Raw genomic sequence first — 27,760 nt, forward strand, 5'->3', positions numbered from 1 at the left:
TAACCAGTAACACACAGTTGTCTTCCATGTAATAAACTGTGTGACAAGTTGGAATGCAGATGGTTTTATGGAACTGTTTTCCTAGGATCTTCAGTAGCAATGCTGTACAAGTAAAGGCAGCCATTTCAAGTCATGGGTGATCTGCCACCTTATCTTCTGCTTTGTGCTGGGAGTCTGAAATCAGTGAAGTGACATTTACTTACTACTAGTACTGGAACAAACCCTTCATATCGTGTTACTTATATTTTTTTTCCTAACAAAATAAGGTTAAATCAAAGCAACAGAAACATAAATAATCACAGCCAGTTGGATGAACTCAGCCAACCATGGAATAACTATTTAGGCATTAATGAAAGGCTCCATATGTTCATGAACTGAAACTGAGTAGAAAAAAAAGGAACAACAAAAAATGCTTAACCCAAAATCAGACACATTCTTCTGTTTTTAAATTAAAAAAATATTAAAACACTGCCCATAAACCTGACATACCTTTACATGTAATAAAAGAATAAACTCAATGGGCCTTGGCCAGGTGGGTGGAATCTAGGGCATTTCTTATTAGACTTTACTTATGCTAGAGTTGACTGGATGCTTTCAAACTTGACAAATTCTTTGCATGTGTTTTTTGGACGTTTTCACAGAAACTGCTTGCTCTGTTATCCGTTTATCAAGTGGTTACATTTTTTCAATAATTTAAATTTCAATGAAAAAGTTTGATTTTTCAGAATTTTTCTACTTTCTAACTGATTCCTTTGTTACTTGTGGATTATGGAATACTTCCCAGGTGGTATTTTCCCTAATATTAAATCTTCTCATGCCTAGAGCCAGTGGAAATTGGCAGCAAATTTTCCCTATTCACTGGAATTTTTGCCCTGGATTTTGCAGAAAAATCCACTAGATTTTTAAAAGAAAATTCATACCAAATTACGTTTGTTTGTATTGAATAATTTGAAATAAAACTGTTATCCCCCCCCCCCCCCAAGCTCAGAGCTTTCAGTGCCTACTTGAGATTTTCACATGAACCCTCCCCTGCCTTGGAGACCTTCCACTCCCGCATCAGACATTTTCTCTGCCCTCAACCTCACAGGCCCCATTCTAAGGACAAAAATTATATTAGAGACATAATATTCAATTTTTGGTAAAACGTAAAACTTGAAATCTGTATGGAACATACTTTCACATAGTCTACCTATGCTTGGTAAGTATCATAGCTGGATGTTTTTATTAGTATACTTCAGAGTGATTATTCGACTGAAAGCAACAGGGAAGTTCATAGTTCTTAAAGCTAATGTTTCTTGGGGTATGTCCATACAGCAAAGAAAAACCTGTGGCTGGCCCATGCCAGCCAACTTGGGCTCACGGAGCTAAGGCTGCGCGGCTGTTTCATTGCATTGTAGACTTCCAGGCATGGGCTGGAGCCTGTGCTCTGGGACCCTGCAAGGTGGGAGGATCCTAGAGCCCAGGCTCCAGCTCATGCCTGAAAGTCTACACAGCAGTGAAACAGACGTGTAGCCCAAGCCCAAGTCTGAGTCGGCTGGCATGGGCCAGCTGTGGATGTCTAGTTGCTGTGTAGATATACCCACTGTGTCTGCAGACTCAGGCAGAAAGCACTATCAGTTAACATTGAAACTGTTCCCTTACCTGCCAAAAGAGTTCCACCCAACACTTGAGAAAACTCAAAGTTCTATAGAAAAGAATATCAGAAAAGCCCATAAGGAGACCCTCCCGTCACAGAATGGTAGAAATTCTGCTACATTAACTTCCAGTGGCCCTTGTTGTGACATATTTCTACATACTGTATATATGTTCTTTACATTTAAGAAGCCAAGCAAATCTGATCATTTGATTAACCTTATTGTAAAATATACATCGGCTTGGCAGAATGAGTTTTTTAAAAATAATTTTGATGAACAATATCAATTTTTTTCAATTTTTAATCAATTTAAATTTTCACAATTGTGGGTAGTTAGGGTCAGAATTATTTAATGACAATAGATGTTAATATTAAGAAGTTAAAGCTTTATAATTGTTGAAACAAATTGTCAACATCACAGATCAAAACATACCAAGTAAATATCTTTGAAGCAAACTCTAACAACTTCTCAAGCATTGTTTTTGTCTATCTGTAAATTTTGTATTTGATAATATGTCAGTTTGTATGTGTGTACAGTGAAATTGATGTTTACCAACATTTACTGATAAAAAAAATCTAATCCTTCCAAGCCTCAGTATAAGATATTTCTTACCGAGAATCTCCTGAAGTATTTTTTCCAAAGGGTGCACCGGATGTTTTTTTGGTTCTCTCTGGCATTCCAGAAGAGGACTGCACAGCAGGTCCTTTAAAAGCACAGTACTGTATCTCAATAATTTTTACATTAAATGAATTATTGCAAAATACACGCATACATATATCTGCCTGGGTTATACCTCCAATAATCATTAATGTAACTTATTTTTAAAACAGAGTCTGATGGGCGGGGAGGAGAATGGACCCTGAAAGAAGCGTACCAAGCCCAACAGTGGGAGAGATAACAAATAGCACCTGGTTTCTAACTTCGCTCCCCCCCCCCTTAAAAAATACTGAATGCCAAATTCAGTGTGTTTAAGGGTTTCTTGTTTTGCATGGGAAGTCTGCCATAGCCTCCATGTTGTTATTACTAATTTGTTGTCCCATGCACCTATATGCTTCAGATAAAGGAATGTCAAAATCAAATAAAAAGAAATCAGTGTAAGAAGAATGAACAAGTCAGAATGTCTACTGACTGCAGTAAGACTAAAAATGTGGGTGCCCCGTGTGGGTCAAAAGAAATCTTGTCACACAGATTACACGTCTGCTGACAGCGGTGTCATATCAATAATACTTGGCATTTCATAGTACCTTTCATTCAGGGATCTCAAAAGGCAGAAGGATAATGGGGCCCCCTTGTCATTTGGGTAAATACTCATCTTTAAACACCCATTATAAAAGATCTCAGACTGAATTACAAGGAAAAGATTCCAGCGTTTCCAGCCCAATAATGTGCAATTGCAATATATGTAAGAAATTAAAATAAGGACAGCAGATATATTGGAATTATAGTGACACCAAGTGGCAAGGGAAATTAATCTAATTTCTGCCCCATTCCTTCAACAAGGTCCACTTTAACCGATAGAAAGATTCAGTTTACTAAGCTGTATTTTTATTTCACATTAATATTAAACCTACATCAAGCTTGATCCAACAGATTTCAAATTGCTGCCATCTACAAAATAACTATTATACAGAGGAATAATAATGGTGCATTACTCTTCTTCTCTTGCTTCTAGTCACAACCTGGTTCTTTGAGAGCAAAAGGAAGAATTCAGTAATGCTGCAACATCTTCATTTAGCAAAATCCTTCACTGCCATTAATCTTACTTCTCAATAATAGAGCTCAAATGCTAAAACCTAATTCTCTTCCTCAAGGACTACTACTGAAAAACTCTCTCTCCTCAGTTTCACTTTCTGGGGTGATGCATTTATTTGCATCATGCTGCAAGTACTGGGGTTCCAAGGCATGCAGGGGAATGTTTACATTTTAAAAATGCCTAGCTCACTTTTAATGCATTTCTAGTCATTTTTGAAAACCCAAAGGCTTAGAAAAAGACAAAACACAAGGTACAAAGGGATACAGACAAGTAATTTTTAAAAACTCTCCAATGCTTCCTACTTGGAAGCTTTAAAACCTCTCCCTCCCTCCCGCATTTCTTTTCTAAAGAGTGTTCTAGGGAAGCAAGTTCAGGACTAGGGCTGGTTGAAGATTTGCAATTGAAATGTTGCAATTGGAAAATGGGGTTGTGTCAAAAGTGAAGTTTTTCTTTGGGAAATGATTTTGTCGGCATTTTCCATAGAAAAAACTGAAATGATTTTTTTACTTTGGGTTGACAATCTCTGCATCTGCCTTAATTACTGCAGTGCCCTATGGAAGGTGTACTTCTGGGTGCCATAAAGAACCACACTGGTTCAGCCACAGAAGTCCAATGAAGCACTGCAGTATCTCAATAATAAGGAGACACTGTGGTACATTAAGGAAGATGTAATCTGCCCAGGTTGCAGAGGGGACTCAGAATCACAACTACCATGAGACACTGCAGTGGCTCAGTCAAATGCAGAGATTAATGTCAACTCAAAACAAAGCATTTGGGCATTTCTGAGTTGAAGTTTTTCATTCTGTGAAATATTTTGCCATTTTAACTTTGTCCTGATTTGGGATGAAAAGGAATGTAGAAATACTAGTTTCCAACAGCATGGAAATCCCATTTTGTGATCAGCTCTCGCCAGGACCTCCTGAGTTCTAATTCTACTTCTGCCACTGACTCAGTCACTGGCCATGGGTCAAGACACTTAACTGGTCTGCCTCTGTTTTCTCACCCTGCACCTCCCAGGATTATTGTAAGGATTCCATTAGGTTTTGTGCAGCACTCTGAAGATGTGAAGTGCTAAGTATATTAGTTCTGTGTGTTTGTCCTTTCCAGTGGGGGGGGGGGGGAGGAAGAGGGATATAGCTGCTCCTGCTCATGACAGAATTAAGCTGAAATCTAAATTTATTGTTCATTTACCTAGTTCTACACGTATAACAACACCTCCCCATCCTAGTCTACAAACACAGCCATATTTTCTTTGCCAGTCTGTGACTCACTCACGTGATCCAATTACAAACATTGTTACATTTTGTCCACATAGCAGAAGTGTTGCTTTAAAAAAAAAAAAACACACCACCACAAAAACAAAACTACATTTGTGCAGCCACACCGACCATGCTGCCTAACTGACTGTTGTAGTGTTCTAGGAAAAGTCTCAGAAGCTACTCCATAGTGCTTCAGCAGGTGTTACAGTGCCTGAACGAACGATTTCTACACAGAATGACACCCAACAGCACAGGGGCCAATGCGTTCTGGCATGTACTTTCACAGGAAGGGTCTGATCCTACAAGTTGCTGAACACCCTCAAGGCCCATTGAATTCAATGAGAGCTGAAGGTGCTTGATGCCTCATGAGCTCCTCAGCACCTTGCAAGATTGGGCCCAGACTGCACAGACAGACGGAGTGATGACTTGTGACCGTAGAAGATGGCTATCTTCCTGTAACTAGTCTATGCTGCTGGCAGGAGGAAACGCTGTTAGCTGCCGGGGTTACTAAAATAATGTTAACCATGTTGTTGGAGGATACAAACGGCTGTTAGAGCCAGCCAGGTCACTAACTGGGTACAAAACTGGCTAAAAGTGGTAGAGTGGACAGGGTGATGCTACTCTGCGACATCTGGGCGGTAGCAGTAACTGACGCCCAGTTGCAGAGTAGTAATGACTTTGTGCAAGTATTTCTGAATGTTCACTCACCCAATCGATTGCAATTCCCTACCTGCAATGGCAGCTTCTTGGGCTCTGTTCTGAAGCAGTGATTCCACAGCACTTGTTAAGGTTGGTTCTCTCCTTTGAGTCATTTGTTGCTTGCCCTGGTGAGGAGAACACAAGCAGTTTGCATAGTTTCATGACAAAACTGACCAGGACTCAACTCCAGCAGAGGTTTCTTGGAGGCATTGAGAGCAGCCCATGTTCTTAATCCCCTCAGAGATAGCAGCAGCAGGCCAGGCAGAGGGCAAGGCCACCAGTAGGTTGCTTCTTCCCCAAAGCATTGTTTTCCTATCCAGCCAAAAACAACCAAGACACTCAGAGAAGCAGCCCTTCAATGACACATGTAGGCATCTCCCCCTCAATGGCATCACCCCTTTGAGACACCCAGTTCTCCAGAAACTCCCTCGATTAGACACCCATCATCTTAACTATGGAGTATTTTAAGCCTTTTGGTGGAAGATAAAGAATTTTATCCTTGATATTTTTCCCCTCCATTGGAGGATTTACCTTTCCTTTCATCGGAAAGTTGCTGCTCCTCTAAAATTGAAATACTTCAAAGAAAATGAACTGGTGGGCATAACAAGATTTTTACTTTGCTGATTACTAGTTACAAACTCTGTCTGTCACTTACTTTTTTTTTTATTAATGAACAATTTTTGTTTTAATAAAAAATTAAAAAAAATATTTCAGTAGACATTGTATAAACATTGAATAAATACAGCAGCACAGGTCAAGACAGAGGATTAACTCCACTTCGGAGGCTACCGAACGAATTCGGCCTTTGATATATCCCTTAGGATAGTACAGTAGTACTCTGTATACAGCATGGAAGCTGTATTAGTTTCCATTACTGTACAGCTGCTTTCTTGGAATCTGATTAGAGAAGAGTCTGAAGAAGCTATTTTCTCCTCAGCGTTTGCTACCATACTTTTCTGCAACTTCCTGCAGACAGAAGTGTTATTTTTTGAAGCAACTCACATGGCATTTAATTAAAAACCAAAAATATCATTAGTTGTTCTTCACGCAGCACACAGTCAACTTGTGAAACTCCTCGCCTGAGGAGGTTGTGAAGTCTAGGACTATAACAGCGTTTAAAAGAGAACAGGATAAATTCATGGAGGTTAAGTCCATTAATGGCTATTAGCCAGAATGGGTAAGGAAGGGTGCCCCTAGCCCCTGTCAGAGGATGGAGATGGATGGCAGGAGAGCGATCACTTGATCATTGCCTGTTAGGTTCACTCCCTCTGGGGCACCTGGCATTGGCCACTGTCGATAGACAGGATACTGGGCTAGATGGACCATTGATCTGATCCAGTATGGCCGTTCTTATGTTCTTATGAGCTTCACTGTGGTTTAAAGCTACATATAAATGTGGTGCTTCTCTCCCTACATCACAACCCATTCTGTCTGGTGAGCCTGTCTGCAAGAAAACACAAGGCAAATGTGTTCCTTACCGGGGCCTGTTTGGCTGCTTTCTGGCCTGGTGCAAAGACACGTCGTGTAGCTTGTTCTTTGCAAAAACTGATGTGCCTCTCTGCTGCAGCTTCATTAAACCTTCTCAAGCAGTAGGGACACTGAATATAGTCTGATTACAACAAAGGAACAGGTATGATTGAATCAACAGCTCATAATTCTCTCTCAATATCTTGACTACTCTCTGGGAGACTAGGACTCAGGAGACCTGGGATCAATTCCCAGCTTTGCCTGTTCTGCTGGGTGACCTTGGGCAAGTCGCTTCCCCTCACTGTGCCTCAATTTCCCCATCAATGCTAAGAACTGCCCTTGGCAAAATTCCACACACCTTGGCAACTATGTTAATTTGATCTGTTTGTTGTAGAGATGAAGGCTGGGTGCCATGATGAATTGCAAAGTGCTGAGATTCTTGTTGACATACAGAGCTTGGTCCAAAGCCCACTGAAATCAATGGGAGTTTCTCTCCCCTCTGATATTGCACTACAAATCTCTATTCTGCATTCACTGAGCACAACTGGAGTTCCACATGTGGAATGAATGCAGAGTGGGCAAGAGAGCGCTACATTGAGGCTGTGTAGCCTGGATCAGAGAGTAGCATTTCTTCTCATAAATGTGGAGGATTATATTATGCTTGGCTTTTAAAAAAATAAAATTGAATAAAGCTCTAGAAAAATCTGCCATTTTTTTGTTATATGTCTACGTGATTAACCAAAAGGATTACTGTACTATATACTATATCAGAGGTGGGCAAACTTTTTGGTCCGAGGGCCACATCGGCATTGCGAAACTGTATGGAGGGCTGGGTAGGGAAGGCTGTGCCTCCCCAAACAGCCTGGCCCCCACCCCCATCCGTCCCCTCCCACTTCCTGCCCCCCTCAGAACTCCCAACCCACCCAAACCCCCCGCTACTTGTTCCCTGACCGCCCCCTCCTGGGACCCCACCTCCTATTCAATCCCCCCTGCTCCCTGACTGCCCCCCCCCGAACCTCCACCCCATCCAACTGGCCCCTGCTCTCTGTCCTGACAGCCCTGGGGACCCCCTGCCCCCTTACCATGCTGCTCAGAGCAGCAGAAGCTCACAGCCCTGACGCAGCCAGCCATGCCGCCCGCGCTGCCTGGCAGGAGCGATGGGCTAGACCGCTGGTGGTGCGGTAAGGTGAGGCTACGGGGGAGGAGGGACAGCGGGGGAGCTGAGGGAGCTCTCCCCAGCTGAGAGCTCAGGGGCTGGGCAGGATGGTCCTGTGGGCTGGATGTGGCCTGCAGGCCGTAGTTTGCCCACCTCTGTACTATAGTTTCAACCAATTTGCCTGGTACTGAAGTTAGGCTTGCCAGCCTGCAAGTATCAGGATTGCCTCCGGAGCCTTTTGTAAAAATCAGCATTACATTTGCTATCCTCCAGTCATCTGGTACAGAGGTACATGAGTTAATTCAGTTTAAACTAAATGGAAGAATAAACAAAAGTATGTCTGCAACTAGGGTCATTGATTTCAAAAAGGAAAAACTAACTAATTCCCTGAAAACTTTAACTAATTTTAGGGAAGTTACCTGGACTGAGGAACTCAGGGATCTGAATGTAGAGGAGCCTTGGAATCATTTTAAGTCAAAGTTGCAGAAACTATCTGAAGCCTGCAGTCCAAAGGGGGGGGGGGGGCGCGAGAAGAGAGGGGAAAGGGAAAATCTCATACAGAAGTGTTGCAAGACCAAACTGGCTCAACAAGCATCTCAAACAGGCTATTAAAAGAAAGCAGAAAGCCTACAAGGAATGGAAAAAGGGAGAGATCAGCAAGGAAAGCTACCTCTTGGAGGTCAAAAAATGTGAGGATAAAGTGAGAACTGCGAAAAACTTTACAAAGGACATTAAAACCAGTAGTAAAAAGGTTCTTTAGCCATATAACTAAAAAGAAAACAAAAAAAGAAGTGGGACTGCTAAGCACGAAGGATGGGGTGGAGATTAAAGATAATTCTAGGTAGGGCCCAACACCTAAACAAATACTTTGCCTCAGTATTAAATAACCAGAATGAGGAGCTTGGGGACAATGGCAGGTTGGCTAATGGGAACAAGGATATTAAAGTAGAAAATTACCACATCCAAGGTGAAAGCAAAACAAACAGCTTAATGAGAACAAATTGGGGGGCCCAGCTAATCTCCATCCAAGAACATTAAATGAATTGGCACATGAAATTGCAAGCCCAATAGCAAGGATTTTTAATGAATCCATAAACTCGGGGGTTATACCCTATGACTGGAGAATTGCAAATATAATACATATATGTAAGTTAAAGGACCATTAGTTTGATCTCAGTTGTATGCCAAGTCTTATTATTCTTTCAAAATTTGTTTTAAAAGTCAGAGGTAAACAGTAAAGGCGATACAATACAACATGGTTTTACAAAAGGTAGACCAACCAGATCTCTTTCTTTGAGAAGATCTTCAATTTTCTAGACAAAGGAAATGCAGTGGAGCCAGGGGTGAGCTGCAGACGGTTCGCAACGGTTCACGTGAACCGTTTGCTAAAATTAGACGCCGGACAGCGAACCGGATGCTAAAGTTCTCTGTCCGGCGTCTAATTTTAGCAAACGGTTCACGCGAACCGTTGCGAATTCTGCCTCCACCTCCTGCCATGAAGCTCCTCCTTGCTTCTCCTCCCCCATGGCTTCCTGCGAATCAGCTGTTCGTGCGGGAAGCCTGGGAGGGCTGAGAAGCAAGCAGGCTTCCCCGGCCCAGGAAGAGGATGCTGAGGTAGGAAACTAGGGGAGGGGGCATGTGCCCCGGCCGGTCCCTGGCCGCGGCCCGTCCCCAACTCCCCCCGAACCCCTCCCCGGCCGTCCGGCTCCGGCCGCACCCTCCCCGGGTCCCCGCCCGACCCTCCCCGGCCGCGACCCTGCCCGGCCCCGGGTCCCCACCCGACCCTCCTGGCCGCGGCCGTGACCCTGCCCGGCCCTCCCCGTCCCCGCCCAACTCTCACCAGCTGCGGCATGGCCCCGCGTCCCCCCCCCCCCGGCCCCGGCCGCGACCCTCCCCGGCCCCACGTCCCCGACTCCCCCCGAACCCCTCCCCGGCCGTCCGGCTCCGGCCGCACCCTCCTGGCTGCGCCCCCAGCGTTCCCGGCGCGACCCTGCCCGTCCCCACCCCGTCCCGGGTCCCCGCCCGACCCTCACCGGCTGCGGCACGGCGCGTCCCGAACCCCGAGCCCCTCCCGGCCGCCCGGCTCGGCCGCACCCCCCGGCCCTGCTGTGCCCCACCTAGCAGGATGCTCGGCTCTGGACACAGCCCCACCTCCAGCCCGGCCTGGCCCGTGGCTCCAGCCGCCCCTGCTGTTTTGCCAGGGGCGGGCTCCGCAGCGCGGGTCTGGGCGTGGCGGCGGCCCGGCTGCCCGGCTCCAGCTCTGGCCGCAGCCCTCCCTGGCTCCACCCGGCCAGCCACCTGGCTCCGGCGCCGGGCTCCCTCCGCATCCTCCAGCTCCGGCGCGTGACTCCTGTCCCGGCCCAGCCACGTCCAGGCAGCGGTAAGGGGGCAGGGAGGGGTGTTGGAGAGAGGGTAGGGAGTTTGGGGGTGGGGGTTAGAGGGCAGGGAACAGGGGATTGAATGGGGGCAAGGGTCCCGGGGAGCAGTCAGGAAAGAGCAGGGTTGGATGAGGTGATGGGGGCACTCAGGGACAGAGAGAAGGAGTAGTTGTATGGGGTAGGGGTTCTGGGGGGCCATTGAGACTGAGAGGAGGGGTTGGGTGGGGCGGCAAGGGGCAGTCAGGGGACAGGGAAGGGGGGGATGGGTCGGGGTCTCGGAGTGTGTGTGTCAAGGAACATGAGGGGTTGGATGGGGCACGACCCCCCCCCCCGAGGGGGGGGGGGAAGGAGGGAACCCGTTGTTAAAAATTTGGCAGCTCATCACTGAGTGGATCTAATCTATCTGGATTTCAGTAAATTATAAAATTGGAGAAGATGGGAATTAACTTAGAATTGAAAGGTGGGTAAGGAACTAGTTAAAGGGGAGAGTACAGTGAGTCATACTGATAGCTCACCTATCAGGCTGAAGGGAAGTTACTAATGGAGTTCCTCAAGGATCTGTCTTTTGACCATTAATGACCTTGACACAAAATGTGGGAATGTGCTAATATAATGTATGGATGACACAGGTTGGGAGATATTGCCAATACAAAGGAGGTCTGGAATGTCACACAAGAAGATCTGGATGACCTTGAAAACTGGGGTAGTAGAAATGGGATGAAATTTAATAGTGCAAAGTGTAAGGTCGTGTAGTTAGGGACTAACAACAAGAGTTTTGCCACAAGCTAGGGATTTACCAGTTGGAAGCGACAGAGGAAGAGAAAGACCTGGGTGTTTTGGTCTATCACAGATGACTCAGAAATGCCAATATGACATGGCCATGAAAAAAACGAATGCAATCCTAGGATGCATTAGGTGAGGTATTTTCAGTAGAGACAGGGAAGTGTTACCATTGTACAAGGCACTGGTAAGACCTCATCTGGAATAGTGTGCGCAATTCTGGTCTCCTATGCTTATGAAAGATGAATTCAAACTGGAACAAGTGCAGAGAAAGGCTATTAGGATGATCAGAGGAATGGAGAACCTACTTTACAAGAAGAGACTTAAGGAGTTGGCTTGTTTAGCTTAACAAAATGAAGGCTTAGGGGAGATATGATTGCTCTCTAAGTACATCAGAGGGGTAAACACCAGGGAGAAAGAGGAGTTATTTAAGTTAAGGCCCAATGCTGGCACAAAAACAAATGGATATAAACTGGCCATCAACAAGTTTAGGCTTGAAATTAGATGAGCTTCTAACCATCAGAGGAGTGAAGTTCTGGAACAGCCTTCCAAGGGGAGTAGTAGGGGAAAATTACCTAACTTGTTTCATAATTGAGCGGATAAGTTTATGGAGGGGATGGTATGATGCCTAAAATGACATAGCCCATCTGCATGTGGTATTAGCAGATATCTCCAACAACCAGAGATGGGACACTAGATGGGGAGGGCTCAGAGTTACTAAAATAATTCTTCCCTAGGTGTCTGGCTGGTTGGTCTCACCCACATGCTCAAGGTCTAACGGATCACCATATTTGGTGTCAGGAAGGAATTCTCTCTCCTCCTCCCCCCCACACACTCTAGGACAGATTGGAAAATACCATGGTGGGTTTTTGCCTTCCTTTGCAGTATGGGTCACTTACTGGTTTGAACTAGAGTAAATGGTAGATGCTCTGTAACTTTAAATCTTTAATGATTTGAGGCCTTCAGTGACTCAGACAGGGGTTATGGGCCTGTTGCAGGAGTGGGTGAAGTTCTGTGGCCTGTGATGTGCAGGAGGTCAGACTAGATTATCACAATGGTCCTTTTTGGCCTTAAAGTCTATGAGAAGCAAGAGGCTCAACTTTCAAAGGTGCTGAGCACCCACACCTCCCTTACTGACCTCTGAAAAGCCAAAAGGTGACATTCATCCCAATGCAGAGGGCCAGCATGAGGCCTATACCTGACTGACAGTTAATTCCAAGTGGTAAGGGGTGAATTTCACCCTTTGTTAGTCAATGCCAGTCAAGACTAGACCCCAAGCATCCCAACTCCCATCCCAGAGTTCTGCTACTAGACTGAGGAGTTGCTACCATTAAGGTTGAAAGGTTCACTTATTTTTCTTCCTCTGCAATTCATCTATGTTGCTCTACTTCTCCCTGATGCTACTACTCACTGAACGCAGAAACCCTCTTTAGCTGCTCCCAGGGCTGCCCCTAATTCATGCTCTGCTCCACCACTACATTTTAAAAAACAAATCAGAAATGAGGGAATTAATGTGCACCTTGGGTTGTGCAGAATGGAGTAAAGCTGAAGCCCATCTGTGAATAACAGGAGCTCACTGTTTTACCAAAGATAAGCAAGCACAAGAGCAGCAGTAAGTGAAACTAAATCACAAACCTGGATTGACGCTTGGAGGTGGAGGAGGAGGAAGGGGTCGGCCCTCTTTCATGGCTTTTGTGGCTTGCTTGGCTGACTGAATAGCATTAATAAAGTCCTCATGCAGCTGTCTCCAGTTGGATTTCTTTTCTGGTTGTTTCTGTAAAGGGAATGTATTGCAACAAACTCTATATATCCCTCTATGGGGATATATAAAGACTTTGACTGAGTTCTTTTCTAAATAGAATTTCAAGAGGAAGAAGAAATATTAGACAGAACAAAATCTTAGTAAGACTCAGGTCAAATCCACTTTCCTATCTCCCCATCCTCACAAATTAACCAGTGCTCCAAGGGACAATAAAAGAATAGCCTCTCATATCAAGACATTTAGGTCACAGAGGACTATAGTTTATACTGGATGAAATATGAAAGTTAGCATGACAATCACTTCTCCCCCCTCCCTTTTGATCTCCTCTTATATTTTTTGCCTCTTCCCTCAATCAGTCAAACTCTGAAATTGGATTCTGCAAAGTCTGAAATTGGATTCTATGATAAACAGCACACAACCATAGTACTGGCATCTGTGAGACAAATGTGGTGTGTGCGCCCCAGTCCTTCTTAGACCCTATGGCTACCATAGCAATACAGATAATGATCTTCCTTAAATAAATAAAGGAATAAAAATTGCTTACTGTTTGAATTTAATAGCAATGAAATGCTGCAGCTTTGTCCTTGGGACTTTACAGGCCACAGATGGCTCTTGAGCTGAACCTTGAGCATTCCTGCACTAGATCAGTGTCCTACCATCACTTCCTCTCACGGACCTAACTAGAGAAGAAGCTGTCAGAAGCTTGTGTGTCAGGGGTAGGCAACCTATGGCACGGGTGCCGAAGGCAGCATGTGAGCTGATTTTCAGTGGCACTCACACTGCCCAGGTCCTGGCCACCAGTCCAGGGGGGCTCTGCATTTTAATTTAATTTTAAATGAAGCTTCCTAAACATTCTGAAACCTTATTTACTTTACATACAATAGTTTAGTTATATATTACAGACTTACAGAAAGAGACCTTCTAAAAAGGTTTAAAATGTATTATTGGCATGTGAAACCTTAAATTAGAGTGAATAAATGAAGACTCAGCACATCACTTCTGAAAGGTTGCTGACCCGTTGTATGTTATTCATCTATTTTCTTTTTAAGGAAGACTCCTATAAGAACTGAGGCCTCCATGTGTTCGTAAGGGTTTCACTGTACACCAGCATGGCTCTTGCATGAGAGGAAGCCTCAAGTTAGGGGAGGCAACAAGCCACTTATTAGCACTTGATAAAGAACAAAGGCTAGGGCTGGGGACAGGGGAAGGCAAGGACAAAGCCAGACCCAGTCAAGGAGACAGCATTTCCCAAGAGAGAATGCCACACACAGCGAAGAACCCTAGGCTCATTCAGGACACCCATTCATTGCTGGAGTGAATGACAACATTCGTTGACCAAAGATATTAGAATGAAGGCAACATGCCTGCTACAATTTAACAATACCTTTGGTGGTGGCTGTTTCTTCACTGAGGGAATTTCAGTTCCCTGCAGTCTCTGTTTCAAAGAATTGAAAGTTTTGCGCTTTTTGTTGAAGACTTTCCTGCATATTGGCTCGTGCCTTAACTGGGATGCAAAGAAAAAACAAAATCTTATGGCAAAGACCTTATGTTCTGCTAATGCTGCTTCTGTTTAAGACATTATAATTATTTCTGCCACAGTCTGGAATATTGCTAGATAAGAGAAAGCACAAATAACCTATTTACACCACAAGGCAGGTCAGTACTCTGAATACTGATCAGATCAGTTAGTCTTCTTTTACAGTCAGAGTGAAAATTCCTTTTAACATCTGTGTTTAACTTACTGGCATTTACTGCTCCCCAACCCTCACAATTCCCCCATAGATGCATAAAACTTAAAGTAGAGGGAAAAAAGCCTTTGTTTTACCAGAACATCTTGTGCAAAATGTCTTCCACAGGTTTCACAAGCTAGCAAATCTTGACTTCCAGCAGCTGTATAAAATTCAACATATCAACTATTAGTTTCACAGGATTTCTTATCCCCCTCCCCCCAATCAATGGTAAGAGCAGGCCCTATGATTTCTGGAACTGGTTATATAAAGGGCACTTTCTCACAACGAAAGTCACCTGTGGGTTTTTTCTTCCCCCTTTTGTGATCTCTTCACCTCAGTGGTGGAGTAAATTCCATACTCCACAGGCCTCCATTTCCTCTGTTTGTCTTACCAACTGGCGGGGCCAGCTTCACCATTTCCATGACAGTTGCTTTACAGTTTAATATAAGAAATGTTAGGGGTTACCATTCAACTGAAGACTTACCAAGTGACACATTTAGATACTAGGATGATAAATGCCTAAATGGATAAAATTCTAACTTCGGCTCTAAGCCAACTGATCTTCTCCTATATACTAGTTCTAACATCCTACTCTCTGCTATTGAAGACAAGTATCTTTAGCATGTCAGTTCCTCTGACATCTCACCCTCTGAGCTGTTGGCTTCCTCCCCAGTCCTGCTCCTTCCCCACTGCCCAATGGAAAGAGAGGCTCATGAGTCCCCCTCCCTCCTGCCCAGCTGCAAGCTGTTTTAACTCTCCGCTGCCTCTGGCCTATTGCTTTTCCTGTATTGCTCTGTGCCTGAGAAAGGAGTGATGGACAGGTCATGTTGTGACTCTGCGGAGATGGTGTAGTGTGAGGACAAACACAAGAGCCATGTGTAAGTACCAACTGGAGAATTCTTCAACCAGAATATTCCTACCTTTATTAAACTCCCAGCTGCAACACATCCTGGTCCTCTCTAGAGGACCATAAATGCTATAAACCCACATCTCCCTTTCTTTATAATAAAAGATTAAAGACTAAGACAACGTATACACCTCCCCCTGCCCCCCACAGTTCAAAATGAACTTTAAATGCAATTGATAAGGGGCTAGAGTAGTGCAAATAGTTTTAAGGAATTAAATAGTCCTGATCACTATTCTAAAGTTCAAGTATTTGAAGGGGTCTGATCAGTCTTCCAAGCCACGTTCTTATTTCCATATTGAGTTTGTGCAAGGAGTTCCCTGTGGAGGAGGATCACTTCCCAACAAAGTACCTGCAGGTTCCAGATCCTCTCTTTGTTGTCAGGAAACACTGCAGATGAACCCAATCCCTCCAGAGAAGTACTGGCGGAGTTCCCGCTAGGTAGGATGTGGGAATTTCTGCCAAGTTCTGGGAGCTTTTAAGCCAAACTTTGTTCCCTGGTGTCAGTTCAGGTAGTGCTTTTGTTCTGTGCTGAACATTCAAATTTCGTTGTTGCTGAATTTTTATTTTGGTATACTGTTTTTAAAATTTCTTCAGGTTGGACCACTTAGGTTTAAGCTGAACCAGGTAACGGCATCCTGAATCATCTTCCCATCAGAAGTTCGGCTGGAGATAGTTCAGACAGTGTTGACCGATATGCCAAGGAATGCTTGGGTCCAGTGATTTTTGCAGAAGTCTTTTTAAAGTCCACACTGCTCTCTGCACCTCCCCATTACTCTAGGGTAATGTGGACTACTAGTACAGTGTTCAAAATTAAAGTCTTGTGCAAATGCTAGGAAGGTTTCAGAGGTAAACTGAGGCTCATTATTAGATATGAGGACTTCTGGAGCTCCATATCTTGCAGCTACTGACTTTTGTTTCTGGATGACCTGTGCTGATGAAATCTGTCAATATATCTGGAAAAGTAATCAATCAACTACAATAATGTATGTGTGCCCTTTCCAGAAAGGCAAATCTGTGACTAACTACTGCCAAGGTCTGTCAGGTAGCTCTGCAGAGAGTAATGGTTCTGGTGATTTCTCCCTCCCACGTCCCTATTTTACGTATCTTGCAGCCCTCTACTAAAGTCTGAATTTGCCTACTCAGACCAGGCCATCATATGGATTGTTGTGCTTGTGCTCTGTGCTTGTTTATACTTTGGAGTCAATGGATTTTGGCAAGCATCTCTTTCTGAAGTACCACAGGGATAAGAATGCATTGTCCTTTCAGAAACACCATCCACTGTCTGAAGGTCATTTTGGTCCTACCAATATGGGTCTGCTGGAAGGTGACTCCTTTGACCTCACCTTCTTTGGCAGAATTGAGTCAGTTTCTGGCAAGTCTCATCCTTTAGTTGTTCATCTCTAATTTTCTGATGTTAGCTGGCAGATGCTAGAATTGCTGCCAGAATGAGGTCATTAAAGCCTTTGACAACATCTTACAGTAGAAACATCTTTGGAGTCAGGTAAGGTGAGTAATGCTTTCAGTTTGTTGGAATCCAGCTGAATTCTCTGTTTGCCAAGTATGAGTCCTAGAAATTTTATCTGCTTCTTTCCAAATTCACAACTCCACCAGAGAGGTCCTTTGGGGCCATCTGCCTGTCCCAAGTCAGGGTAAAGGAGGAGGGTTGGGCGTGGGGCTAGCAACTCCACCCTGTAAAAATCAGCTTGCTACAGAAACACCAACAATAGAGTTAACAGAGACTTTTAGCCTGGAAAAAGAAGGGTCTTCAACTCGAAGATGCATGACGCTGGGTGGTGAAAGCCGCGAGGAAGCCACTAAGCCGATCACCCTTCTTGCAGCCAGGAGGATTACCATCGGCACATGGAACGTGAGGACCATGTACGAGTCAGGAAAGACGGCGCAGGTTGCAGCAGAGATGAGGAGCAACAACCTGACCCTACTAGGCATTAGCGAGACAAGATGGACGCAAGCTGGACAGAGACGACTGTTGACAGGAGAGCTGTTGCTGTATTCAGGACATGAAGAGAGACACCACACACAGGGAGTAGGCTTCATGTTGTCCAAGCAGGCACAGAGAGCACTGATTGGTTGGGAGGCACATGGTCCCAGGATCATCACAGCATCCTTCAGAACTAAAATGAAGAGGATTAAGATGAATGTTGTTCAGTGCTACGCTCCAACCAATGACAGTGAAGAGGAGGACAAAGACTACTTCTACAACAGACTCCAGAAAATATTAGAGACTCTCCCAGACAAAGACATTACCATCCTTATGGGAGACTTTAATGCCAAAATTGGATCTGATAACACAGGATACGAACAAGTCATGGGGACCCACGCTCTGGGAGAGATGAGTGAGAATGGAGAGAGATTTGTGGATCTGTGTGCACTTAACAATCTGGTCATAGGAGGCAGCATCTTTCCTCACAAGCGGATCCACAAGAGTACCTGGGTATCGCCAGCAGGCATGACAGAAAACCAGATCGACCATGTCTGCATTAGCAAGAAGTTCAGAAGATCCTTGCAGGACGTTAGAGTTAGAAGAAGAGCAGACGTGGCGTCCGACCATCACTTAGTGGTGGCCAGATTGAAGCTGAAGCTGAAGAAGAACTGGATAGACACGTCAGACAGAAGAGCGAAGTACAACGTCAACCTTCTGAAGGACCATAAGACCAAGGAAGATTTTGGATTGACGCTGAAGAATAAGTTTTCAGTACTACAGGATCGGTCTGAGGAAGAGGAAGACAGTGTACTCAACAGATGGCAGAAAGTGAGAGACACACTTAGGTCAGCATGCCAGGAAGTGCTTGGAATTAAGAAACACCAGCAGAAAGAGTGGATCACAGCAGAGTCCTTGACAAAGATAGAAGACAGAAAGAAGAAGGCAGCAGTCAACAACAGCAGGACTAGAGCAGCAAAGGCCAAAGCTCAAAAAGAGTATGCTGAAGCCCACAGAGCAGTGAAGAGGAATATTAGGAAGGACAAGAGAGATTATGTGGATGGACTGGCAGCAGAAGCAGAGCAGGCAGCATACAGCGGTAACATGAAACAGCTGTACGATACTACCAAGCGACTGTCTGGAAAGTTCAGCAAGCCAGAACGTCCCGTTAAAGACAAGCAGGGAAAGTCTATAACAGGAATAGAACTACAGATGAACAGATGGGCGGAGCACTTTGAGGAACTCCTGAACAGACCAGCACCACCAAATCCACCAGACATTGACCCAGCCAACGAGGACCTCCCAATCAATTGCGATAAACCAACCAGAGACGAGATCAGAAAAGCCATCACCATGATGAAGAACAGGAAGGCGGCTGGACCTGACGATATCCCAGCAGAGGCCCTGAAAGCAGACCTGGATGCCTCAGTGGAAATGCTGTACCCCCTCTTGGAGAAAATATGGGAAGAAGAAGTGATTCAGCTGACTGGAAAGAGGGATATCTCATCAAAATCCCCAAGAAAGGAGACCTCAGCAACTGTGCCAACTATAGAGGAATCACACTCCTGTCGGTGCCAGGAAGGTCTTCAACCGAGTCCTCTTAGAGAGAATGAAGGATGCCGTCGATCCACAGCTACGAGATGAACAGGCAGGTTTCCGGCAGAACAGATCATGCACGGACCAGATAGCAACGCTCCGCATCATAGTCGAGCAGTCTATGGAGTGGAACTCCTCGTTGTACATCAACTTTGTTGACTATGAGAAAGCATTCGATAGCGTGGATCGAGAGACCCTCTGGAAGCTCCTTCGGCACTATGGCATCCCAGCAAAGGTGGTCAACCTGATCAAGAATTCATACGACGGCATACACTGTAGAGTGATCCATGGAGGGCAGCTCACAAACAGCTTCCAGGTGCGAACCGGAGTCAGACAAGGATGCTTGTTGTCACCACTTCTCTTTCTTCTCGTCATCAATTGGATTATGAAGACATCCACTTACAAGCGTAGGAATGGAATCCAATGGTCATTGTGGACCCAGCTTGATGACCTGGACTTTGCACTCCTTTCGCACAGTAAACAGCAGATGCAAGAGAAGACCAACATAGTGGCAGCCATGTCATCACAGGTTGGCCTCAACATCCACAAGGACAAGACCAAGATCCTTAGGATCAATTCCATCAGCAACGACCCAGTCACACTGAATGGAAGCCCCCTGGAAGAAGTGCAGTCCTTCACCTACCTAGGTAGCATCATCGACCAGCAGGGTGGCACAGACGCAGACATCAAAGTAAGGATTGGTAAGGCAAGAGCAGCCTTCTTACAGCTCAAGAACATCTGGAGCTCCAGAGAGCTGTCTTTGGCAATAAAGATTCGACTGTTCAACTCCAACGTGAAATCAGTCTTACTGTATGGAGCTGAAACCTGGAGGACAACCAAAACAACCACCAGGAAGATCCAGACCTTCATTAATAGCTGCCTCAGAAGGATTCTCCAGATCCGCTGGCCAGACACCATCAGTAACATCCACCTCTTGGAGAGGACCCATCAACTCCCAGCAGAGGAAGAAATTAGAAGGAGAAGGTGGGGCTGGATAGGACATACACTACGCAAGCAGCCAACCAACATCACCAGACAGGCACTGCAGTGGAACCCCCAAGGCAAGCGGAAAAGAGGCCGCCCAAGAAATACCTGGCGACGCGACCTTCAGGTTGATAGCAAAAAAATGGGCTATACCTGGAACCAGCTAGAGCGAATGGCCCAGGATAGAAGACTATGGAGATCTGTTGTTGGCGGCCCATACCCCGGTTGGGGTGACGGGCATGAATGAATGAATGAATGATTTCCAAATTCACGTTTTCTCAGACTGAGCTTGTTGAAAATGTCGCAAAACTGCATGTAATCACTCTCAGTGTTCATTTTTATCTCTACCATATACCAAACAGCTGCATTGCAAAGGATACCAGACAAACCTGACACAAGCCAAGACAGTCTTTTTTGGAAATGCTTTGGTGCTGAAGATATGCCAAATAGAAAACAATTCAAACGGTACCTTTCAAATGGGGAGGAGTATAGTTAACAGATTCTTTAGCAAGGGGGATTTGCTAGAAGGCTGGGATAGCATCTAACTTTAAGACTTGTGTTGGGTTAAATTCAGGAACCATGTGTCTTTCTCTACATATGCTTTTATTAAGTTGTCTAAGATCCACACAAATTGAGATTTTGCCAGTGGACTTTGGTTTACAGCCACCCTCCACACCAGTCACGGGGGTGGGTGGGGCTCTTGCCCAGACAAAAAGACTCCACTTTTCCATTCTTCTTTGACTTTCCCTACCAAAACTATAGAAATGCAGCATGGGGCTGTGAAAGCAAAGGGAGTGGTTGATGGCAATCAGTTTTAATTTTGTACTCCTGACAGCTTCCCTAGCAAGTTGCAGACATGTGGATACACCTCCTGTATAGTTTGCTTTGTGCATTAGTACCAAACCTCTGTACAACTTCTCATGAGTTATGTAGCTGGATATGTGGATGCTAATATCTAAACTGTATTCTTAAATTTATTCACCTAAATTAGGGCTATTGCTGATTAGGTGCTCTATGTATCACGTGACTTTTAAAAACAAAACAACTTTGTATGTGTGGATAATCTAAGCACTATACCCAGATGTACAGACCCTCTTCTTGACCTATTACGTAATTATTTTAACATTAGCCTTAAAATGTTAAATGTACTCAGTGTGAGAGGTTAGAAACCCTAGAGACTGAAATGTAGGGGCAAATACAGCACAAGTACCCTGATGTGGAGTGGCCACCTCGAGGCAGTTAATCTTCCATAGCAATTCAAATCCTTGGCCTCTACTGACTTTGCACACAAGCATGCCAATTTCGCTGGTGGTGACAGATAGTTTCCCCTTAAGAACTGACTGCAACAGTTTATTTTCCATAGGCCAAAACAGTAATCAGGTAATAGCACTTAGTTTTCAAAACAAATGTCAAGACGTTTAACATTTCAAACTTTTTTCAAAACAGCGAGAAAATTCCTACTCTTCCTTCCCACACCAGAAAATCGTGAAAGTTTTTTTTTTAAAGTGAGATAAAGTACTGTTTTACTTCCCTCCCCCTGACTTTTCTTGTGGGAAAACAAGTTCACCGGTGAGAGAAAAAAGGGGGAAAACTCTGTAAAACCAAAACTGTTTTTTGAAACAAAAAATTTAAAAGCTTTTCATTTTGAGAAATTCCATTTTGAATTCTCATACTACAAAAATATGTATGAAACAAAAATCAAAATTAGTATTTTTAACTTACAAACAACCTCCAGGGACCATGCAGGAATCAAGTCTTCTACATAGAACTGAAAGGCTCTCTAGGCAGTTATCTAGTCACCCATGAACCATCTTTAACAAGTGCTAATGAGGCGTTAGATAAAACCTAGAACAAGGAGCGGTGTAACTAAGATTTGTAAAGGTGTTGACTTTTGATTTCCCTAGTGTTTTAATATCTGGGATGTCGTGTATGAGACTGGAACAGTAACTTGTATAAGCAAAAGCTGAAATTGCCCTATACACTATGAAACAAAATGTAGGGGTACCTTTGATTCAGGCTACAAAGGAAATCAGTATTGCAAAACCATTTACTGAGATTGAAGTAGACCTGATCTTCCTCATGCTGCCTTCAGCATGGCAAAGAACAAGGTCATTCTATGACATCATAATTGAAGAGTGGAGATGTGATACTTTCTGTATTGTATGTCACTACAGAGATTACAGCTCACCAAAAAAAGGAGAAGCTGGATGCCCACACTGAGGTTTTACTTTATTTCAATCCTTTTAATTCATAAGCCACATAAAAAATTAGGATCCTTAATGATGCAGTGACTCAGTCACCTTGAAGATGATTGCCTATATTTTTAAAAGCAGTAAGACACATTTTGTTATTACAATTGTGACACAGCCTTTTTTCTTTTGTGACAGAATATTTAGCAGATGCATTAAATAATATTCAAGAAATATTTTATTTCATAGCAGTAATGTTCACTTGCAAGTTAATTTTGTATTAAGGGGCTAGCAGAAGTTTAGTATTTGTTCAAATAGCTGGGAGTGATCCAGACTAAGCCAAGTAGTAGGTTTATTAATAAGGATAGCTGATATGCCGTTATACAGATAACAGCCTGTACCACAACCCCAGTAAGTTATAAGTTTGCATATATTTAGACACAAGCCACCTCTCTATTTTTAAAGTTATGCTGTACCAAACCCAGTACAGAAGATAACTGCAGGCATTTTGGGAAGCCATAAATGTTTGATCAGTTCCATGCATACAAGTATAAACTAAACATAAAACTTCACTTCATATTCCTAATAGTGTCCTTATGATCTTATGTCATAAGACGATCTGGAGGTACAAAGAAAGAAGAGAGCAGCGTATATTAGTACTTACCCTAATTTCTCTAATTTCTGAGGGAAGCAAAACCATTTTCAAGTGCTCTTGACTAGGTGGTCAGTGCCAGCTTAAAGCTGTATACTGGAAAGTCAGGGATCCAAAGAACAGAGCAAAGGGGTGAGGGGGACATGAAGTATTTCTCCTATGACTCCAGGGAATACCTGAAAAATTCCTAGGTGCCTAAACATGTTCTTATAGCAAACTGCAAACTTGATTATACAAAATGAAAAATATGCCCTTAAAAAAAAAAACCCCAAAACACTATTCATGTACAATGTCGGAATCTAACTAATCTAAACTTGGGAATTAATTAAGTTATGTTAAACTAAAACATGACAGTGGCAAGTAGAGCTGTGGAGGATGGAAATTCCATTTTGAAGATTAATTTTGTTTTCATTATAATTTGGAAAAGCCTGCAAGTTAAAAATTCTCTACAGAAGATTGACAAAAGAAATAATTGAATACAAAATACAATTTTCAAAACAAAGTACTGTAGTTTCAAAGTGAAATATCAAAAGGTTTAATTTTGAAACTGTCAGAATGTCACTGTTTTCCTTCAAAATAAAATTTCTGTGAAATTGACATGAGTTTGCTAAGCATCTGAGTTTTGATTTAACTGCATTTTTCAAGGGGAAAATGGTTCTCAAAGTTTTCTTTCAAACCAACAACAGTACCATGTCTTAACACAACACAAATCTGATTTCATATCAATCTCTCTGCACTGAGCACAGGCAAAAAACCAGTAAATTGCTGGAGTGTACCTGTAAAGAGGTCCATCCCGCCCCCCATTTATGGCGGGAGGGGAAACAAAACAAAAAACACAGGACTTGCAGGTCTAAGGGTCTGCACGTGATCTCATTGAAGTGAAGGCAAGGTTTGCCATTCAGCAGCATGAGACTCTTGGCAACTTTTTTTTATTGCAGCAGACATTAGGAAAAGAATACCGATGCATATATAGTAACTTGATTACAACAATTAGCAGTGACATTGTTAACAATGGAGGACCAAAAGTAGTTCTATAACCTTTAGCTCTATTCCATTAGCTCTCAATTTGATTGTTTCCAACCAACATCTTTTTAACCTCTATTCCACCCACTGTTCTCTCCCTTTTAAAAACACTCTTGACTTCCCCATTGTGTCTTGGTTCCTGCTCTGGCCTGCTCTTTTTATCCTTACCTTTCATTTATTTTTGCCCTATAGAAGTGGTAAACCAAGAGAGAAAGGAAATAATACAGTAATAAAGCAGCAATGGGAAGAACAGGCCTGCTTCACCTTCCTGTAGGCAACTGGAGCATAGAAACATTCCCAAACTGGCTTACAGGATATTACCAACATTCTCATGGCATAATGCAAGGCATATCAGGACACTGACTGTGGCAAATCAAATATCAGAATAGCTAAAGAAATTGTGATTACTCTTTAGGTATGTAGGACAAAATAAATTAAGATTTTCTTGCTTGATCTGGCTCAGAGTTTTGGCAGCAAAGCCTAGCAGAATATCCTTTTTCGTGACTTCCCATCTCTGCTTCAGCAACTGAACATAATATCCAACTGCAGAGGATTATGGTTTGTGTACGTTAGAAGACAGATCATAGTTCTCTTTTAGAGCATGTGGCAATATTTCTAATAAACTCTAACCCACAAAATTACACTTTACACTCACCTGTTCCATGCATCTGACTCATCTCTATATGCAAATTTCTCAAATTCCCTCTTTAAACACTTTCAGGAAACATGGGTGCTAGGTGGTCAACTTTTACTTACACAGTTCAAGTGCTTGCAATAATCCAAGTTGCCAGTTATCAGCAACCAAATAATTAACAATTATGACACATACATCCTGCCCTATCCTATGATATACATGAAAACTAGTATAGCTAAAAGTCAAATGAAAGCATGAACAAAGATGTTTTTGTCATACAGGACTTCTACAATTTTTTCCCCAGATATCATAGTTAGGTGGGCTAATTTCTACAGATTTGGTTAATATAGAAGAGATTTGAGAGAAAAGGAAACTGGTTTTAGGTTTCAATTTCAATAGTTCAATCTCACAAGCAGCAATAGATGTTATAACCAAAGCACTTTGAATAGTTTCTATACACAGAGGATTCACACTGCTTTCTGCTCACCTTCATTTAGTGTTCATAAGGACAACAGAAAGGGAAATGTACGTACTGCTGTGTCAGTTCATACTAGGGATCAATAGGAATTTAAACAATTGCATCAGACCCATCGAGGAGAGAAAGTTTGTGTTGAACTTAAAGAAAACTTCCAAAAAAGCAATAAAACAACCTGACAAAAACTTAAGAAAAACCGTGGAAAAAAAAAATTTTCATTTAAGCTTCACAGGCACCAGTCTTAAAGTGCTCAGGATTTAGCCAACTGGGATGAGATTAAATTAACAGTAGTTTAAATTCTCTCCCCTTATATCCTGGGCACCATTCCAGAATTCTTCCAAAAATAGTATCCGATATCCTAGAAATAGGTTATGATTCTACCAGAATCTCCCACCCATAAGCAGCATACACAGAGGCTTCTACATTGAGCTGGCCATGGCAAGACGGCATGAAAGGATGTTCATGTTGTGGTCCTGTGGAACTACAAAGATGAGGTACTTCCCTTTTCTGCTCATAAAGGGGCAACTCTTGCTCACCTTTCTGAGGTGTATAGGTCCACTGCCACCAAACAGAATGATGGATATCAAAGCCAATGCAGATTCAATGCTAGAGTCAGAACTAAGGTGTTTACGGTGTCTGATTACGATGAACCACTGCTCTCCCCAAGAGGTTCCTGCCTAGGTCATGGATGATTTAGACCTCACACAGCACCAGTGTCTGCATTTATACAGTTTAGCTCCCTCACAGTGCAATGCTAAGGCTGCAGAGTTAAGGTCCCAGAAAGTCAGGAAGTGCAACAGCATTTTTGTTGTGTCACATGTATGTAGCATACTCTACTCTTTTCTGCGTGTGTACAGTTTTGACTTATTACTGTTTGAATATTTTATAGCAAACACTGTATGCAAGCCTGTTCAATACAGCCAAGTTAATTTCACAAGGAAATTATGTTAATGTTGCTAACTTTGATGCACAACCTAAATCTTGCATTAAATATCTTTAATTATTTCACCCGCCAAATGAAACGGAAAGCACAACCATGTGAATTTAGACAACCCTTAAATTTAAAAACAGTTTTCTAAACCTCTCTCTTAAAATGCAATTTTCCAATACTCTTCACAATAGTATTCAAACAGCAATAGATACTTCAGACAGTTGGACAGGGCTTGGGGGGAAAAAGACTGCATAAGCTTGAACTGTGCTGAGGTCAAAGCATGGTTTCCAACTGAATCTGCATTTAAATACCATTATAAAGGGAGGGAAAGAATTATTTTATGCAGTCAGATAGGTAAATCTAATCAAGAAACAGCACTGAGATCTCTCGAATCACAATAGTTAAAATTTCTCAATATGTACAAAACCTGTTGCAGAGAAAATGTATATTTTTCTGTAATTTAAGTATCATAACACACTCCCAGTGCAACTCAGTTTATAAATAGCTGCCATGTTATGTTCATGACAGAAAAATACAGTAATACTACTGTAAATTTTAATTTGTAACCAAAAATTGTTTCAGCTGTTTACATTTAAAAAAAGATGGCAAATTACTGGACCTGGTTATAGAAAAATTCAAATACCATGTTATTAACTTCTGTCCATGATGGGACAAGGTTAAAAGAGTCAGTATCTTCCCAAGATCCTAGCACAAAGAACAATGCAAAGAACTTTCCACAATATGGAAGTCATCTGTTCCACTACGACAGCTTGAGCACTTGAACGTTCTGTCTCAGATTGAGCAGTTCTTTTTCTTGCCTTGTTTTTTCCAACTTGAAGGCTAATTTGTTGGCTTTCTTCTCCATTCTCCGTTCCTGCAAACATGAATGACTTACACATTAAAAACCAATTTTTGAGATTTGCAGAGTATATAATTCACTCCCAACACCTTCACAATCCAAAGGAGATATTTGAATAACTTTCAGAGACATGCTAAATAAGGCCTGGTTTATGCATTTAAAAAAACACACACACACCACTTCGGTTGACTTAGCAACAACGCTCATGAGTATGAAAAAAACTGTATCTCTTGGGTATGAATAAGACAACCTATGCTTCAGTGCCGTCACCATTATGTTGATGGAAGTAAGCATCTACACTACAGCAGAAGCAGCAAAGAATCCTGTGGCACCTTATAGACTAACAGAAGTTTTGCAGCATGAGCTTCCGTGGGTGAATACCCACTTCTTCGGATGCAAGCATCCGAAGAAGTGGGTATTCACCCACGAAAGCTCATGCTGCAAAACTTCTGTTAGTCTATAAGGTGCCACAGGATTCTTTGCTGCTTCTACAGAACCAGACTAACACGGCTACCCCTCTGATACTTGACTACAGCAGAATAGCTGCAGTGCTGCAACAGTACCGTTGTAGCACCTGTAGTGTAGGGTGCCCCACATATCTTACTCCTGGGGGCATTCTGTGCCAAAAAATTAAAAATTCTCCAAATTTTATGTCAAAAGAACACCACATAATCATGCCAGTTTCAATTATTTTGGTAATTTATTTCGAAATACTTGTCACCAAGTATGTTTGTAACAATTCAGACACACACAAACTCTCCCCCAAGAGTAGAGTTAAAGAAACCTCTATGACAACCCAGTTCTTGTTTCTCTGCCCCCCCACCCCAATACACCCAAACCCCCTCCTCCCCAGAGCCCAACTGTGGGGCACCCCATCCCTGGCCCAGATACCTATACCTCCTTCCCCCCTAGAGCCCAGCTGCAGGGTCCCCCCTTCCCCACACACCCTTCTC

The 27,760-nt window shown here is 43.1% G+C and overlaps 2 protein-coding genes across 4 annotated transcripts in view; both read right to left on the reverse strand.

The window, feature by feature from the left end:
• Positions 1 to 24,699, reverse strand: ZC2HC1B (zinc finger C2HC-type containing 1B). Of its 2 annotated transcripts, XM_039529996.1 has the most exons (9): positions 24,564 to 24,699; positions 14,714 to 14,778; positions 14,273 to 14,392; positions 12,762 to 12,900; positions 6,824 to 6,954; positions 5,377 to 5,470; positions 2,247 to 2,337; positions 1,005 to 1,095; positions 34 to 174 (listed from the first exon to the last, which is right to left on the reverse strand). In XM_039529996.1, the coding sequence occupies exons 1-8, from the start codon at positions 24,583 to 24,585 to the stop codon at positions 1,014 to 1,016; spliced, it is 744 nt and encodes a 247-aa protein (XP_039385930.1). In that variant the 5' UTR covers positions 24,586 to 24,699; the 3' UTR covers positions 34 to 174; positions 1,005 to 1,013. The 2 variants fall into 2 exon arrangements, with proteins under 2 accessions (XP_039385931.1, XP_039385930.1); XM_039529997.1 differs by lacking the exon at positions 1,005 to 1,095 and having other exon boundaries at positions 1 to 174.
• LTV1 (LTV1 ribosome biogenesis factor) overlaps positions 23,257 to 27,760 on the reverse strand; it is a 17,190-nt gene continuing 12,686 nt past the window's right edge. For both annotated transcript variants that reach the window (XM_039529995.1, XM_039529994.1), the window contains exon 11: positions 23,257 to 26,822. In XM_039529995.1, the coding sequence (XP_039385929.1) occupies positions 26,709 to 26,822 (114 nt within the window). In that variant the 3' untranslated portion in view covers positions 23,257 to 26,708. The remainder of the gene's footprint in view (positions 26,823 to 27,760) is intronic.

Source organism: Mauremys reevesii, linkage group 3, assembly GCF_016161935.1.
Source record: "Mauremys reevesii isolate NIE-2019 linkage group 3, ASM1616193v1, whole genome shotgun sequence".
Classification (NCBI taxonomy): domain Eukaryota; kingdom Metazoa; phylum Chordata; order Testudines; family Geoemydidae; genus Mauremys; species Mauremys reevesii.

What these genes read in the sequence shown, in the direction of transcription:
- ZC2HC1B (XM_039529996.1), bottom strand. Translation starts at nt 24,585, where the DNA reads ATGAGTCAGATGCATGGAACAG. An exon ending in GAGTCAGATGCATGGAACAG is followed by an intron (nt 14,779 to 24,563) that starts GTGAGTGTAAAG and finishes AATTTTATACAG; the next exon opens with CTGCTGGAAGTCAAGATTTG. An exon ending in ATTTTGCACAAGATGTTCTG is followed by an intron (nt 14,393 to 14,713) that starts GTAAAACAAAGG and finishes TTTGCATCCCAG; the next exon opens with TTAAGGCACGAGCCAATATG.